General features: G+C 46.1%; 1 protein-coding gene across 2 annotated transcripts; it reads right to left on the reverse strand.

Annotated features, from left to right (window-relative positions):
- Window positions 1-871: 871 nt before the first annotated feature.
- Window positions 872-15698, reverse strand: LOC135809639 (uncharacterized). 2 transcript variants are annotated; one of them, XM_065323036.1, is made up of 13 exons: window positions 15542-15698; window positions 12078-12262; window positions 11007-11258; window positions 10169-10251; window positions 9651-9806; window positions 7590-7668; window positions 7192-7284; window positions 6501-6524; window positions 5594-5670; window positions 3927-4053; window positions 3020-3112; window positions 1915-2000; window positions 872-1754 (listed from the first exon to the last, which is right to left on the reverse strand). In XM_065323036.1, exons 1-13 carry the CDS (start codon window positions 15556-15558, stop codon window positions 1101-1103), a joined length of 1926 nt encoding a protein of 641 aa, XP_065179108.1. In that variant the 5' UTR covers window positions 15559-15698; the 3' UTR covers window positions 872-1100. The 2 variants fall into 2 exon arrangements, with proteins under 2 accessions (XP_065179108.1, XP_065179107.1); XM_065323035.1 differs by lacking the exon at window positions 15542-15698 and having other exon boundaries at window positions 12078-12456.
- Between the last annotated feature and the right edge of the window lie 2953 nt (window positions 15699-18651).

An 18651-nucleotide genomic window follows, 5' to 3' on the forward strand; every position in this document is an offset into this window, starting at 1 on the left:
AGCTAGTCATACCTCGTAACATTTTGTCCTCCTTTTTCACCATAATTAAATTGGCTCACCATGCGAGTTCAACATACATGTATTTTGTAGCTTCATGCCCGTCGGAACCCGTCCGGTTGGTCACGTCATCACCGGACTAACCGTGTCGCTTTGGACATCAAACTATAATATTATTCACTGCTGAGGTCATGTGTACCCAGAATAATATTATCATTCACACGACACAGATAGCTCGAATGAATTTTGAGCACTCTGTCGAGCCGTAGGACTCTCATTCATTTTTTAATAATCATTATCATACACAAAGTATGAAAGGGGTATGGTATGCCTGGACCAATCAAAACTTCCGGTGGTCCTGCCTTTAATTAAACTGGCATAACTCGGAAACTAAATTTACTTCTATTGTGGTACTTAGAGTAGTAGCACTACCATAATTATTATCAAAAATAAAATATCCACCAAATTCTATAATGAGCATGCATGGAGATACTAGTAATTAGATAAATATGTGCCACAAACTTGCCCAGCAGTATTTAGTGGTTGTTATAGAGGGTACATGTACGTCTGTGAATATCTACTAGAAAACCAGATCTAGATCAGTTAACGTTTAGTCGGAACAACAGCGAAATTTATCCAACGAGGCTATAGTTAGGTACACTGGTTTTTCCATGATTCTACATCTTTCACTTTTACTCGCGCTGCACCACAGAAATCACAAGTCAGAACACAATTCTAGCAGTGCTCTGCATAATGAATTTTGGTGTGCGCGTGAAAAATGTGTTAAACACAGAAGGCGTGCGCATAATCGTTTCCCAACCGAACTCTCAAGCACTCATTGTTTTCCAAAGTCCACTGTTCCTGACTTCAGTCATTGTTGTGCCTGCACTGGCAGTGGATTTATTTCTCAATAAATTTGAAGTGACATTTTTTAAAAGAGGTTTTAAGAAAAGGAAATGATCGCTCTAATTCGGATTGTTTACAACTTTGTAATGATATCAAGGAGTGAGGTGAAATCAACGAAATCAATGATCACATATTCGTCACACAAACTAAGTATTCAAGATCAAGTTGTTATCAAGTTGAGGGCGCTGGATCAAGGTTTAGAGGTCTTCTGATTGAAACGTTTGTTCGCAGCTGGTGGCCAGAAGACGGTTAAGTAGCTGCTGCAGTTGCTGGCACATGCCGGTCGTGAAACCCTGCGGTAGCCTGTACAAGGTCTTAGTACGTAGTGCAACGGGCAACACGGATCTGCGGCCAGACAATGCACCGCCTATACACACTGGTAACACACTAAATGCAGCCGACCCTCCGAAATCTCCGGCCTGTAGGACTCGACTCTCGATCACAGCATCGTTGTAATGACCACCCTGCTCTGATTCTAGCATGTTTCGTAGCGTGGCCGAGCTGAAATTCAGCGGGTAGTACTCATCCAAAAGAACAATGACAAACTGTGACCGTGTCATCTGTTCTGAAATCCAGCCTTCTCGATCGTCGGCAATGTCGTTTTGATGGTACACGTCCAGAATGGCATGAAATCCTCGACTACACAGCTCGCTGGAGAGACGTATGGCGTCGAGCTTGATGCTTTCCGTGAACCGGGAGTAGCTGATGTAGACGGCGGGACTCGGCGATGTAGTCCCGCGCTCTGCCGAGTTCAAGCTGCCCCCCTCCGTTGTGCAGGCATCCGGCAAGCTCCTGTTTGTATCATCGGACATGTCAGTACTAGTGGATGGTAGCCTGGTCAGTAAACCACTCTATGGAGATGCAAAAGCAGAGAGACAGACACAATTACAAAAAACATCATTAATTTCCTTGCCATTCTCCTGGGAAGCACATCACTGTATTAAACAAGCATGCACGGACAGGGGTGATAGGGGTGATGTGGATGATGACAGGGCATGCTAAAAATCTTACCTCGATCATGCAGCTGGTACTGATTTGGTTCACGGTAGCGTAATGGTGGCGATGATGGTGATGGTGAGGGGGAGCAGCTTTTGTATCTACATAGACATTCGCGTTAGCAGCAGTTGCACAAGGCAAACACAGCAAACGTAAAGCGTAAAGAACGGACCACACTGTTTGTTGCCATGGCATACGATGCCATTTTTGCAATAGTGCATTCGCACCGGTGCTTGGATTTTACACACGACACTAAGCGCACATGATTGCAACAAGCAGCTACTACATATACACTGCAAAGTGCATGCTACATGCTACATGCTACATGCTAGGTATGTACTAAGTATATTGGCATGGTCAGATATCGTTCACTTCAAACAGCCTGCTGTTATACAGGCCAGGGTCTGCACTGCACATAGCACCAAACTGTGCTGCTTTGATGTCTGCTAATCTAGATTTCTAGTGCCAACCCCCGCAGAACATCAGATGCAATAGATTTACAATTGGCTTGTTTTTGCAACTCATTATGCCCTCAGTAAGTGTCCCTCCCCATATAATATAAAGTGGTCTTTTTGCTGCAAATTTCAATCTCAATCAAATTTTCGGCTAAGCACCATCATCAGCATTGAGGAAAACGTGACTGGTAAGATGGACCAATAAATCGTCCAATACAAGCTGGAGTCAACTACCCAATACGTCATAAAGTGCATCATTGAATGATGCATCTAGCACCCCCCCAGGCGCTCGCACAGGCACACAAACACACACATATACCGAGGTGCGAAAACATGCCTGGAAATAATGTGCGAGGAGTGGTGGGACAATGACAAATAGATGAGATTCTGCCCTTAATACAAGTAACAGAAAAACAATGGTGTGAAAAACATTTTTATTAAATTAAAATGTTTCAGGACAGTGGAAACAGTAACAGACCCACCGGTTTCCCCTCAATCCTGATGAAGGCTCCTGGCCAGACTATTGTTTGAGGCTGAGATCGTTTGCAGCAAAGAGACCAAGTGCACGTGTGGTGGAGTAGAGTTTTCCATGGAATTGGTCAAGTGTGGTTGAAAAACTACGACAATGATGCTGGTAATGTGACGTGATGAGTACAAACACTTACTCCACTTCCGAACTTTATCATGTCGTTGCCACCAATAGAGCATTGCTAAACAGACAATAGTCATCATGAGAGCGGAACCTGCTATTGCTGACACTGGAGACCAAACACGGATATGTGCACCCACGCACACACGCACCAAAAACAAAACAAAAACATGCAAACACAGGCACACACAAACACACGTACACACACACAACAACACACACACACAACAGCAACAAACACACAACAAACACACACACGCACGAATATTATATTTGCACATTTGTAAATCAATGTATCATCCATGAGCATGAACGGAGATTCGGAGATTCCGTGTTTCCAACGTTCTACATGGCAATATCAGCAGATTTGATGGAGTACGAGGGGTATACCGCCGAATATTTTCACGAGTGCGTTAGCACGAGGGAAAATATAAGGGACACGGTATACACAGCGTACGAATGGTAGAATCCATTTATCCCATGTACTGTCCCAAATAGAGCGTGACCAGCACTAAAATCTCCCTTATTGCCGTGATCCGGGGAATATTCGTGACCCCAGCGGGGTATATTATTGACCCAGTGACCCCAGCGGGGTATATTATTGACCCCGGCGGGGTATATCGCTCTATATACCCCCGCTCAGAACGGTCGCTGATTGGCTGAAATGGCCCAAATCGTTTCGTACCATGGGATAACTATTGCATACCGTCCTTTCAGCATGTCATATCGGCTGTGGAATGCAAAGGATGTTGACCAAGACGAGGTCTACCGGCTTATACGAAATATTATACGTAAACTTAAGTAAAGACCAATGTCCGCTGAGGTCATCACGGGGTTGCTTGACGTTCAACCTGTTGCGTGTTGAACCTTGCTTGTTTTTCTTTGTCTTACTTCTTTCAAATTTGTATTCGAAGAGAGCTTACCTGCAGGTATTAAGATAGATTCTGATTCTGGCAGCAAGGCTGGCGGATTAGTCTTTCCCCTACTGGAGGAATTACTGGACATGTTCAGGCTTGATGTGACCACGTGTTGTCGGGTTGTGACATCCACCTATGCACGCAGACATAAAACAGATCAAGACTTTCAAGTAAACAACTTAACATGCAACTGCTGTTTCACTGAGACAACAATCGCATGAAGCCGTGCTGCTCTGCGTTGCACTACCGACTCTCGGCGACTCCCTTGCACCCAGACATTGACTTCCGTGAAAACGAGTTTGGTTCGAGAATCAACATTGTAGGGCTTTGCAGCGTGACCGGGTCAACTTCTACAAGTTTGCAGCCTCTATGTTAGTAAGAGGAGATGTTCGTGCCCCTCAGAACTGGAGTCCCATTTCCATATGATAATCCGTTGTACGCTCAGCGCCGTTTTCCAGGAGATGCATTTCAGACGTACTCTGGTCGGGTCGCAGTGCAGTGGATGCCGTAGACCATTCCATCCTTTCGCCATCAAACTGCTTCTGCTAAGTAACAGCAGCAAGGTGGGCCGAGTACACTAGGTCTTACCACCCTTTTATCAGCTTCTCAATTCTAACCATATAGGAGCCCATAGGCACGTGTAGAGAAAATGAATTTTGTGTGAGACACACTACTCGCCGCCTCTCTCTCTCTCTCTCTCTCTCTCTCTCTCTCTCTCTCTCTCTCTCTCTCTCTCTCTCTCTCATCACCTTTCCAGTCAAATACAGTTGCATTACCTTATCCCAGATAGACCTCACAGCCACGGGGAGAATATGCCGAAGAGCTAAACTACACTCAGAGCCATCAGAAAGTCCCCAGCAAGGCAAAACCATATACTGCTCAGGAAAAATGTGAGCAGTGAAACCAGTATTTTACGTGATCCATTGCCTCCGCAACACGCGATCGTGATTTTGACCGCAACCTTCCGAGCCCAAACGCGGAGAAGATCAATGATAGGACATAATGCATCATGATCAATCCGTTGACCTTGACCCAAGGCCAAGTGAAAGACAGCTCGGGAGAAATACCCACACCATACTCCCTCACCATCACGTCCGCATGTATTGCCTCTGTGGATGCTACAACTACCTGGCAGGAATCAAACTAGTGATCTCCAGGCTGCTTGAAAGGATACTTCCAAAACTGTTGTACTACACACCCCAGGCCACGTAACATTCTGATCTTTGGTAAAGCTGCACACACAGAGTATGTCAGTGCAATAGTCATGACTGTTTTCCTCTTAGGTGGGAATACAGTGTACATGCATTGCTTCTCGGTGCAATATGCCTTCGGGCTCATTTCTTTGGGCTAGTAACGTTACCAACCCACCAGTATGTTTTATAAAAGAGGCATGAAGACAGTTTAGACTTTGATCCATATACTGTAGAACGGGCAATTTTAGCGACGTAAAAATCCTAGCGAATATAGCGATCGACTCATTTCCGCTAAAGTTTCAAGTCACTAATCCGTTGAGACATAGTGGTGCACTGGTGATCCGTGAGTGAAATCGCTGCAAATCGCTAAAAAAATGTCGCTAACCGGTTGACAATGGGAAAACGCTAAAATTAATAGTCGCTAAAATTACCCGTTCTACAGTATAGTGGAAGTGGGCTTCTGTATAGACATTTACATACCGATGTGACGCTCATTGAATCCCTCAAAGTAGCGTTGTCAGTCTCTTGCACCTCCACTGTCTTCTCGTGCTTATGAGCTGTAAGAACCATACACACGGTGGCAGTTTGTAAATGGGTAGCAGATCTTCATGCTGTCGTCTGTATTCTAAGTACCTGTCATTCTTTCTAGAATGACATTCGACATAGAGCACTCGAATCAACGATGTACTTCACACAGGTATGGTGTGCGACTGTCAGAAGAGTGCTCCATACCTCCAGGAAGAGCATGCTCACACGGTGCTCAATACCTAGAGAAAGAGCTTGTTCGAACAATGCTCAATACTTCAAGCAGGGACGGTGGAAGCAGTTTTTCATTGGTCTGGCCACACTTCATACTTTGTGTATGATATGGCGCATACAAGAAACCTCCTCAGCAGAAAATACATATTGGTGGCTAAAGAGCCAGTCTGGCCATTGCCTGACCAACCGGACTCGCAGGAATGCTTAAAAGTGCAGGTAAAGCTTGCACACACAGTATAATGGAGAGAGGAAAAGGTGGCTGCTACTCCGAGTTGTCAGGTTCACGGAAGCATAGAACTCCGAGTAGCGGCGAGTCATTATTCTCTCCTCTCCAGTAGCTTGCAAACAGCGTTGTACAAAGTGAAAAATGTGATTGCAACACTGAGAAATTGCTGTGAGTATCCTACAACATTTCTATTTTATGGTGTCACTAAATCTCCTAACTGCATTCACACACACTTTGAGTTACGTTGTGGTACGAAATCAACAGGTCATGATGGTTAACACGAGACTTGCATCAGCCTCAGCCTCAGCCTTAGCATCAGCCTCAGCATTGTGGCAGCATCATAGCTGCAGTAATAGTAGTAGCAACAAAAGAAGACATTCAGATCCAGTGATACTAGCTTACCACAAGTGCAGAACTTTCTTGGAGCTGCCACAAGGCCATGTAACAAATGATATCGCAAGCACACACACACACACACACACACACACACACACACACACACACACACACACACACACACACACTTGTACTTGTACTTGTTGCTCACTGCCAAAACTGGTTACGTGAGCCCTCCCCCCCCCCCCCCCCCCCCCCCAGAGGGGAGAGAGACTCAAAAGGAATCTTGGAAAGATGACTCAATTGGTTATTGAACCGCCCAACGGCCGACACCCCCTGAAATCCCAAAACTCTTGGTGGACTTGAAAATGATCCCACTTATGGGCTCACCACACCTCAGTAAGTGGGCGAGGACAAAGTGCAGAAAAAGGATTGACGGCATCAGGGTATCCGTCCCGGGATCCAACTGCAGTTACCCCTGCCCCCAGTGAAGGTAATACTTCCTACTAGTGTGAGTGGCTAAATCAGAGCGGATCTGATAAAAGCTTCACTAGCACCATTGATTACACAAGAGTACACACACACACATACACACACACACACACACACACACACACACACACACACACATATATATATATACACAGAACAAACGAGACATTGAACAGATATCATTGCTAGAAAATACGGCTAGAAAACACGGCGTCATTGAAAACTACTGCAGATTTCACTGGTCTCACCACACTCCCTGTCTTACCTCCATATTTACGATGCTTGCGTTCCGAGCAGGTTGGCACCAAGGGTCGAAGGTATTGCTCTGGCAATCCAAAGCACTTCTCTGGCGAGCAGGCTTCAAAGGAACACACAATAAGATAGTGTTACAATTTCGAAATTGCACGTGAAATCCACCAAATTGTGCTCGGTCAATCTCACATACATTACTTTCACTGCAGACATCCATCCAGACCATGTCCCGGTCAAATTACTAGTTCTAGATTTCATGAAGGGTGTACAACAAAAAATGTGCTTGTGCGAGTGATAGGTGCCAAGGACAATTGCATCAGCTTTACATGTATACTGCAAGGTATCACCAGTCTGTTGCATATATTTGTACCAGGTCCAGTGTATGCGGAAAAGAGCATGCCTCCAGCTTACAAGGAATGTTGACGCGAACGAAATCCACATGCGCTCGCGACATGCTTGAGTCTTCGGTGGGAACAGGAAGTGACGTGATCTGAAAACAAGAACAGCAAGCAGAACCAGTAGCAGGTCTATCACAGGGGCGTCGGACACGCTACGGTCACTACGGTCTTGACCGGACCACGTTTTGCCCCTGGTACCCTGTGGAGCAATATAGCATACTGATCTGGGCTTTAAATTTCCAAAAATGTCGGCTCAGAAACTCCCCCCCCCCCCCATGAGTAAATTGTACTTCAGATGGCTGACCGTACAACACTAAAATACTTTCCGACGCCCCTGTATCAACAGTCAATTTGCCCTCGCCATGCCCGGTCCTCTATTTGCTGTATAATAGCAAACCCATGACAGCCACCACAAGTATGGCATAATGAGCAGAGTACCGCAGAGCACTATGCCAGGCCAACGTAGGTCGGACCAGGGAATGGTGTCGCACGAGGCATCCCAGCAGTTGGAGGCCGCAAACGAAGCGACAGCATAGGCATTTACCCCAACAGCACCAGTAGCAGGATCTGATATGTGTTAGGTACCTCCGCCCGTGCTACGTCATTCTCACCTACGTCATTCCCACTTTTCGTTCCGTTGGCCTGGGTAGCTACTTGCGCACCCATGTTTGCCATAGCTACCCAGGCCCTATATATTGCATGAACTCTCTTCAGATCTCTCTCTCAACTCTCTTCGAATCTCTCTCTCTCTTTCACAATGTAGTCGTTTAGTTCCCCTTTCTCTCCGTCTCTTCGTCTATGATAAATGTCTTCCCACTACTAGTACCTGTCCCAAGTTGTTCCTTTGTGTCTGGGATGGTGACTCCTTTTGTGACTCAACATTGGCGCCCGGCTTTTGCCGAAGCCCGCGACCCTGGGATTCTCCTGCTCTACCGTCTGGCCGCATAATTCGTCTCGTCCATGTCCATCTCGTCTCGTCTCCAACCTCGTCTTGTCTCCAACCTCTTCTCGTCTATGTCAACCTCGTCTCGTCCATGTCAACCTCGTCTCGCCTATGTCCACCTCGTCTTGTCATGCAGGTCAGCTACCTTTCTCTCTTTCTTCTTTTGTATGCGTTCCTTCTTCGTCAAATTTATTTTCGGTTTATTTGTTTTGTGAATTTTTTGTAGTGTGTGTGTGCGCGCGTGTGTTCATAAAACATTACCAAGTTAGGGGTCCGATCATGGTGAGCCACGCTCTAATTTTTGGATGTTTAGCAAAAGTGTAACTAGGCTGTATTAGCCGTGCAAAATACTAGTAATTCACGTTCCTCGTCAAACTCCAATAGTTATTACACACTATAAGTAGTACAGGAACGTTGTAATGAAGTGCATTTTAGTACACACTTTTGTGAGATCCGTGCGCACGTGCAATATGTGTGTGTGTTTTTTTTTCTCCTTCAGTCATTTTTTTAATCTTTTTCTCTCTTTTTTCTGTCCGCGAGGACGCGGGATTTTTTTTCATGGAGGGGTGGTATGTTAGGTACCTCCGCCCGTGCTACGTCATTCTCACCTTTCGTTCCGTTGGCCTGGGTAGCTACTTGCGCACCCATGTTTGCCATAGCTACCCAGGCCCTATATATTGCGTCAACTCTCTTCAGATCTTTCTCTCAACTCTCTCAACTCTCTTCGAATCTCTCTCTCTCTCTTTCACAATGTAGTCGTTTAGTTCCCCTTTCTCTCCGTCTCTCCGTCTATGATAAATGTCTTCCCACTACTAGTACCTGTCCCCAGTTGTTCCTTTGTGTCAGGGATGGTGAGTCCTTCTGTGACTCAACATATGCATGAACACTTTTTTCCCTCCTAGCAATAGTGCTATGACAAGGAGCAGCAAGTAAGCCTCATTTCATATTGGTGATTGCATAATCACATGGCAAAAACAACAAAATGCAACCCCGCTCTATGTACGGTGCTCTGATGTGTGTGTCGCGGTGGGGGTATTCATAATTGAGATTAATTAAGTATAGCAGAAGGGAAGGGGGGGGGGAGGCTGTCGAATGACGAATGGCTTTCATAGGCTTTTCAAAATCACTCACCAGGATTCCATAGAGCGTGTCCACAGAGTGCGCGAAGAAATCTTCAGACAGGAAATGGCTAGGAAGAAGCGTCAAAGCATTGCCCGGACTCAATGTACCGGACGTATCCAGTCCAAGAACTACCTGATTCAGACCTGTACTAGTCTCTGTTAGTTCCTGCAAGCAGTAACATGGAGGGAACAGTATCAGTATCAAAGCTGTTGAATCTTTCCTGTTTACAACTCCCGCAATACAAAACTTAATAGTAATTCTGCCGAATATCGGAACTTTCCGTATGTACTCACTACTTCAGGAACAAACGTTCACACACACCCGTGTACGTGCACACACATACACGCACACACACACACACACACACACACACACACACACACACACACACACACACACACACACACATACACCCATGCACATACAAACATGCACATGTATACACACATACATTTCCCCACAAATATCTGTACACACACACATGCATGCAGGCAGTAACATGATTGTACAAATCCATGGTTTGCTACCTTTGCGAGGTCAAACGTATCCGCAGGACCGTAGAGTCCACCGCGTATCAGCTGCACCCTGTACCCCATCAGATTCTTTGAATCTGCAGCAGCACACGACAGCGCAAGAAAAGTACACAACCAACGATTGCATTAATGTTTGTAGCTTAGTCACACACATACACTTGAGCATTGAGCGGGAGGTGGCAATCTTGTGAATGTGGAAAAAGTCAATCTAACTGACCGGCTAAAACCGTTAAAAAAAAGTAACTATATAGGACACTGGCTCACGCTGCTATCTGGGGTCTCACGAGGTGATTCTCGTGCTGAAAACGGAGCGTCTCTGTAAGTTTGTATCCATGGTGATGTTTGTGCCTGGAGAGCACTATAATTATAAGTGGTGCTCTTCGGTCAGAATCTTCCTCAGCCTACTCAAGCTCAACTGATGAGGGGTGAATTCCCTGAAACACTGTGTATTGAGCAGAGAGTGGTGATTTCTTGCAGGTTTGCCGAGTCGAAGGTTCGATGGACTTCTCGTGTGCTCTGGATGGCAGGTGTGAGTCAGTCAAGTGTCAAGTCAAGTCGGCGGAATAGCACGAGCTCCAATGTGGGGGAGCAAGCCCTTTTCAAACAAATCATCGCCGAATTTGCAACCACTATATCGAACTATAATTATGTAGTATAGATTATAATGGTAATCCAACACTCGTAAGCTGGGAGAGGTGAAATAATGGACTGAGTCAGGTAAATCCTAGTACAAAAGAAGAGGGGGGGGGGGGACTTGCTACAAGTGTGCAGGGTAGTAAGTATTTTGTATTCCGGTCCCCAGTTTGCAATGTTTAGTCCTGTCCGTGCTCACCTTCTGGATCACGCCAAGCCACGTGGATTTTGAACGCAGGCGCATTCCAAATGGGCTTTGTATAGTAGGTGTCCTTGCGCACCATTCCCAGCACCGAGTCTGATGGCATGTAGATGGTAGGACGGCCAGGCGGCCGTGCTCCAGGGCAATTGCTCTTGTCAATGGAGAATATCGACCGCTTCCTCGTATGACAATCAAGCCGGTTCTGCTCTGCATGGTCCACTTGGGCATTATTACAGAATTCAAATTCACCTAATAGAACACAGAAACACAAACATAAGAAATCACATGGAATGGGTACGGCATGTAGATCGGCCTTGAACCTTCAGGTATGGTTTATTTAGCTCTTTTCAGGTTTATCCTGAGAGATTCCGTTTTAACAGAGACAAGCTTGACTATCCCCCACGTCCTGAGTGTGTCCAGAAAAGTCAAGAAGAGAGTGGGATTTCTGCAGCCAAATGGGTGGGTGACCCGGAAAGTTTGGAAATTATTTAGAGCCTAGATCAGTGTATTTTATTGATTCACATGAGGGAAGTTCCAAGGCACTAGGCTGTCTATGATGGGCCACTGTCTGTATCAAGTAACAAAAAACAATCCCAGCTCAGTGTAGATCCACACAAGCAAGCACAGCAGCTCGCACTGTCTGTTGTCAAGTGAGTCACACCATCAGTGTATGCAGTGTGAGATGTCACTGCCACTGCCATTGGAGTAATAAGTTGAAGTGTCCTGTCCGAGTGACTTGGCCAGTTGAAACAGCCCATACCGTCTGTCAAAGGGGTACACACCAGTAATGGTATTGCAATGACATGCCTGTAGTCTGTAGTGTACATCTGCAACACATGTAGTTGGTGTTACAAGTACATTCTGCCTCAGTGCCTGGTCCGTTGTACACAAATATACACACTAAAGATGCAACTAATTAACGAAGCCTAGAATATGCTAAATGAGTATCAGCACAGTGCAGCTACGTGATGGTGAAGGAACATTCAGGATGAGTATTTTTGCCTAGCGGCGTGCGGTGGTGACATGTGTGCAAAAAACACATTATTTTCGATGTCACCGTCTACGTACATGGATAGGAGAGCTGGTCACGCGGCCACTTCAGACGACATGGGATCTCCTCCAGGTCGAGTCCATCGTCTGACATGGAGCCGTTGGAGCTGTTGGAAGCGTCGAAAACTTCCGATGCAGCAGCATGCCACTGATGATGGCAGGAGTTGAACCATGCGTGCGCTAGGAAACACGGCCAAAGGAACCTGTAGCACCGCCCCATTATTGCACAGGAACAAGGAACACACACGAACAGGTAAAAACCAAAGACTAATTCCATCCCCATATGCAGAGGTGTACTGGCCTTGCTCTCCAGCTCAAGCCCTAGGCCTAGGCCCTGCCATGAAGCAGAGTAAAAGAAATGACAAGCATTATTATTAGTACTGGTGCAGGCCAGGAGCCAAGGACACTCCGTCTACTCCGCGATCCGAGCTCTGCCTTTACTCGGAGATCAGGCCAGGGCAAAATAATTACTTCCACACGTGGGCCAGGCTCTGTACATATGTGTATCTCTAGTTGTGCAAAAGGATACCGCATGACTGATTGCGAGTCTACAATCATGTCTCACGTACATGTAACTTACTTTGTTACTTACAGTGCTGGCAACTGAAATCCGACCACCTGAGCGGTGCGCTCACATCGCAAAGAATGTGAACGCACTGCTCAGGGGGTCGGATTTCAGTTGCCAGCACTGTAGAGTGTAGTATGCAACAGGTGCATGTACATGTAGCACTATTGCTAGTATTACTAGTATTATACTAACACACACTGGCACTGTGCCTGTGTGACACAGACTGTACTGGGGTAGTGTGGATGTCGCTCACTAACCTACCAAGTACCAGGTAACCAACTGTAGAAGTAACTGCATGATTTGATACGGTAGTCAGTACAGTAGATAGAGTCAGCATGGCAGTCGGGCGCCGGCAATGTAGCATGCTCCAGCGTTATGCTTAGTAGATCTACATTGTACATACTACATGTACCATGATCTACCTACAATTCTACAATCATACTGTACGGTGATTATGTGCATGCGCATGGTGTGCATGTACATGTAGCTAGCTGTCGTCAGACCAATCCACTACACAATTATGTCTGCAGCTCAGCACTAACTAAACGTTATGACGACTGTGCCTGACCAGCAGCTGGGTGGCATACGGAGCGGGCCCGGCCTCCAACCAAGTGAACAATAAGTCTTCCTGCACTTGTCCAATACGCCACCTTTACGATTTGATTGACTGGCTACGGCCAGTGGCAGTGGGCCAGTGCCCAGTGAGGGATAGTCCTGAGTCCTAGATCCTATATCCTAGATACAGTGTAGATCTATCAGTTTCCATCAGTTTCCAATGCTAACTACTGTATATATGATTGTACATCATTGTATGTATAACTACAATGTAGCTTCTCATGCACAATGATTCTCCCAGCACAAGGCCTGTACCTAGTGCTTGTGCTTAGAGACCGTATAGGGGAGTGTGAAATACACACTATACTGTAGTGTATATACTATTCATTAGAACCAGGGCAAGTAGCTGAGAAGTGGATCGTGTCATTATGAAAGGCACCCGTGACCCGGCCGGCTGCTGCGGGCCTAGCCCAGCGCTGGTTCATACTACCACACAATCATGCATACTTCACAGCAGCCAGCATGCAGTAGCCTTACCCAGCTACTGCCAGTGCTGAGTGCTCTGTGTCTGAGAAATAAAATACAAAAGCCTGAGAGCTGGCAGTGGTAGATCCTATCAGCTAATCTAAAGATTTGGTGGCCAAACTCAGACCTGAGGAGCTTGGTGAAGGATGAGTACACACTGTCACAGTCATAACATTTCTGATATCATAGATCTTCCCCCAGCACATAAACCCCTAGTCTAGACTTATCACCACTGAACTGAACTCCAAGTACATAGTCAATCTTGGACTGGTCGGAATGCTTTCTCCACAAAAGGATCTTTCTGCACAGCAGGATAGTAAGTGTATGCCTGTGCTGCAAGCACTGTTCTGGACAAGAGTGAAAGAAGTGCCTCCATGTCCAATGCCAATGGCACTGAATGATTCACTGGGTGCTAGCCCTGCTGGGCCTAGGCAGGTGCTCCAGTCTCTCTTTGATTGCATTAGGGTCGCGATTGCGAGCTTGGGCTGGACATTGCAGTATGAGACCATGATGTGATTTGTCGGAGGACACTGTATTCAACACTCACTCAGACCAGCACCTGCGTAGCACAACCCTCATTTGGACGACCAGCGACAACAACTACTGCTGTCAGTGATGGAAGCGACTTTCAATCCACTCAGCGGTAATTTTAATTTGCTCCTCGGCAACACTGCGTACATTCTGTACATGGGGTACCCACAATCAGCTATGCACGTTCTTATGTTACATGACAACACACACAAGTACATGTACATGTACATGATTGTATTCTCCAAAGTGGAGAAAGTACATGTACGTTAGGAATTGGTTCAGTCTTTTGCGTTTGGGAATGAGTGTGTCCACGGCGCCCAACTACTTTCTACATGTAAAGATGAAGCTGCAAGATGCCTAGAGATTACTTCTCATTCTCCAAAATATTTCCCAAAAAGGGATCACCACTCATCACACAGAACGAAAATGGTCATCACTGATGTAACATGTTCCTTTAGATCATTTAAATATCAAAATATTCATTACGTTCAGTTCCTAAATTTGCAATCAAAATTTCCTCATACATGTATATCAGTCTTTCTAGGAAGCGAAATTTTTCGGACCAGCGGAATAGGCCAAAAAGAGATTCGAATGCGCATGTTGTGAAATGGTATGATTCGATTTGAATGATAACTTCCACCTTGGAAGGTTCACAGTTAATTGAATACCATGGGTATTGGTATTAACCGCGAACCTTCCAAGTAATAGTTGGAAGGCTGTTGGTCTGCGCACTGGAGATGTGTTAGAGCTAGCCATCAGGTTGTTGAATGTCTGTCTCAGTGGCCTGTTCTAAAATAGTGTGGTGCCCTGTTATCGCACTTTCTGACTGTTTATTATCTTGTTACGGTCGTGGACAGTTGCTTCATAACTCGTTGCCATGTGTACGCCGCACCTTATTTTCGCCTATCCTTTTCATTCAGGGCAGCAGTTACTGGGATCCGAAGTTCCGACGCGATTGACGTGGAGGTCCGCTGACTGAGCTTTGTTTCCGGTGGTTTGGAGCGGGAGGAAAACGTCACGTACACCTCCCGATTGTTTGTGTACAAGCACGTCGTTCCTATGACAGGCAGCGGGGACCATCCATGTTGCTAAAAAATGTTCGTTTCTCCATGCAGTCAGCCCAAGGTACCGGTTGTCGCTGACGCAGCTCGGGTGGTTCGCACAGCGTTCGAGTGGTGCCATTCAAAACATTCTTGCTGAGACTCTGGTCCTGATCCATCCCTACCGTTCCTTCGCTTTCTTCTTTCTTACGACCAGGCCGACGAGAGTAAAATGCATGCCACGAATCAAAGTCGTCACTTACCTGAAGTCCATTGGCATTGTTACTGCCACTCACTTGGTACCACTCCAGACGTCGTTGGCCGACTGATACTAGCCCGGAAAACCATTACCGAACGAACTGCCGGCAAGCCTATCCAAAAGACGCCATCCTACCTTCTGCATGTGAGTCCTTCGCCCTCCATGCCAGGAAAGTCCTACTTATCATTGTGAAGTCACTCTAGCCTTGTCTACTGACTGATACCTGTATGCGTGAAACTGTTGATTTTTCGTTGAATCCGCCCTACAACAAGTACAAATACGAGACCACATCCACTCGTACTATGCTGGAGATCACGCAGAACCTTCACTTTTCTCAGATAGCGAAGGTAAGCTGGTTGGTGATGGTCTCCTGGCCAGGACTGGTCCACAGTTTTTGTTGTCATTCTGCTGATATCAGCCTGGCGCACGACCTGCTCTGTGGTGACCAGGTGACAAATGGTGACAACCTCGACAAGTCAGGAGCGTGCGCTTGACACCCAGTGTTCGTCGGCACTGCACACATACAATGACTATGTACATGTATGCACAATCACATGTAGTGCAATGTCATGTACATGTACTTGTACTAGTACATGTACATGTTTTCTGATGATCGCTTTACAGTAGTGCGTGAAACTCGGAGTAAAAACACTTTCTCTGTCCTCCTATCCTATTGTTTGTTTCATGTACATGACATTATACTCAGTTGTCTGATGATTACGGCATGAAACAGAGTTACAATCAACCTGAACGTCCTCCGCTGAGTCTGCTATGTACTAAGCTCTGTCTCTGACATTGAGCACTCTATGCAGCTCGAGGATCAACGGATTTGACATTATACTGTACATAAATAGATCAGCAATTGTTAGATTGACAGCATGAAACAAGGTGGAGGACACTGTGTTCGGAAACAGTGACCTTACTACAACCTTCCGCGGTTGGCAGAGCCCAGGTCCCTGCGGACCATCTGAACCGTTATGGGTTCCTTCATTTGGCTAGGGGGGGGGGGGGGGGTAGGAGACTACTCCTGACGTTCGTCTTGTATTCTTCGCTCCCACCCCCCCCCCCCCTAGCATAATGAGGGTCAGAACCGGGTGCGACACCCATAACGGTTCAGATGGTCCGCAGGGACCGGGGCTCTGCCAACCGCGGAAGGTTGTAGTAAGGTCACTGTTTCCGAACACAGTGTCCTCCACCTTGTTTCATGCCGTGAATCTAACAATTGCGTGAACTATAACAAGGTTTATCTAATACTGGTTTTTAACCAGTGTTAGGTTATAATAAATCAGATAGCACTAAATGTTAAAGAAATAATTAATTGCGACTTCGGCGGTATTCGACTATTCGCCATGAAGTATTAGTTGATTGCTCCAACGAGGGACACAAGCTTCCTGCCGAACTTGACACTTGACTGCCTCACGACTGCCATCCGGAGCACACAAGGAGCACTCGCACATCCCACGCGGCAAACCTGCAAGAAAGCACCACTCCCTGCTCAATACACGTACACAGTACTTCGGGGAATTCACCCCTCATCAGTTGAGATTGAGTAGGCTGAGGAAGATTGTGCCTGAAAAGCACCACTTACAGGTACATGACATAGTATAATTATAGTGCCCTCCAGGCCAAACCACCACCAGGGATACAGACTTAGAGAGACGCTTTTTTCTAGCGCGATAAACACCTCGTGAGGCCCCAGGTGGCAGCGTGGGTCAAAGTCGCTCATGGAATTGTGCTAAATAGACGTTGAGAGCTAGTACTACTAGTAGTAGTAGTAGATCTACTCAACGCTGCCACCTCCAACAACTAGTCGCGCGTCCCGGATGGCAGTCGTGAGTCAGTCAAGTGTCAAGTTCGGCAGGAAGCGTGTGTTCCTCATTGGAACAACCAACTTCAGCACTAAGTTTTAGTATAAAAATCTTTCTCTTTTTTATACTTTAGCCAGTATGACTACTACAGGCAGTATTCCCTTACATGACTGTATTCTTGCATTGGGGGTTAGACATGGGGAAGTATTGGTTGCCATACAGGGGTGGAGAGCCCGCCTTTCGGCATCGGGAATACAGATCGCTCGACTCTGTCTCTAGTGAGGGAAGAGGACCCACACCTTGATCTGGTGAGGACAAATCATAGATCGACTAGTACAGTGCGTATCGGTTATGGTGTGGTCGTATACAAGAATATACTGCCTACAAGAATGAACACTCATTTTTTCATAATCATAACACCTATTTTATGTGTATATTTTATTCTTACAAGCAGTATTATCGCATAGTAGAATATATCGGCCCTAAGAATGGATTTTGTATAGCAAAATATGCCAGATCAGTGCAAAGTGTATCGCCTGTAGTAATAACATCTGTGCTCTGTGCATGCTCAATACAATAGTATTCAACACAAAAAGAGAGTTATGTCCAACTGAGCATCGGAGAATCACTTTTTCTGTTCAGTCGGACTCTTTCTTCCGACTTCTCTCCTATCTGCTGCTCCGCAGTCGCCTAGCACGACCGCGAGTCTGATCCGTGTGTATCATGATTGTGTAGATCTACATGATCGTACGTGTCCACATGCCAAACATGTATTATGTCACACGTGATTTATCGTGTGTAAGAAATATCGGCAATAAGAATCAGATGTCGTTTTTCAAACACCCACGCTATAACCGATACCTACTGTACATGATTGTACTTGTCTACCTAACACTGGTTCAAAACCAGTATTAGATAAACCTTGTTATAGTTCACGCAATTGTTAGATTCACAGCATGAAACAAGGTGGAGGACACTGAGTCTGTATTCGGAAACAGTGACCTTACTACAACCTTCCGCGGTTGGCAGAGCCCCGGTCCCTGCGGACCATTTGAACCATATGGGTGTTGAACCCGGTTCTGACCCTCATTATGCTAGGGGAGGTTTAGACTTCTCCTAACGTCAGTCGTGTATTCTTTGATCGCGCCTGGATGTCGTCCTGATAGTCATGTAGCTACTTTAACCTGAATTGTTTTTCTTACCCCAGGATCTGCTCCATCTTCCTCTGAAAGAGCTCAGGACCACTTGACCACGTCTTTTTTTCTTCCAGCTTCTGCCCATGGCGTTCCTCTCTCAGCTCGTCAGC

The sequence above is a fragment of the Sycon ciliatum genome, chromosome 2, assembly GCF_964019385.1.
Source record: "Sycon ciliatum chromosome 2, ocSycCili1.1, whole genome shotgun sequence".
Taxonomy (NCBI): domain Eukaryota; kingdom Metazoa; phylum Porifera; class Calcarea; order Leucosolenida; family Sycettidae; genus Sycon; species Sycon ciliatum.

What these genes read in the sequence shown, in the direction of transcription:
- LOC135809639 (XM_065323035.1), bottom strand. Translation starts at nt 12,342, where the DNA reads ATGGGGATGGAATTAGTCTTTGGTTTTTACCTGTTCGTGTGTGTTCCT. An exon ending in ATCTATCTTAATACCTGCAG is followed by an intron (nt 3,113 to 3,926) that starts GTAAGCTCTCTT and finishes TTTGGTCTCCAG; the next exon opens with TGTCAGCAATAGCAGGTTCC. An exon ending in GTACCAGCTGCATGATCGAG is followed by an intron (nt 1,755 to 1,914) that starts GTAAGATTTTTA and finishes GCATCTCCATAG; the next exon opens with AGTGGTTTACTGACCAGGCT.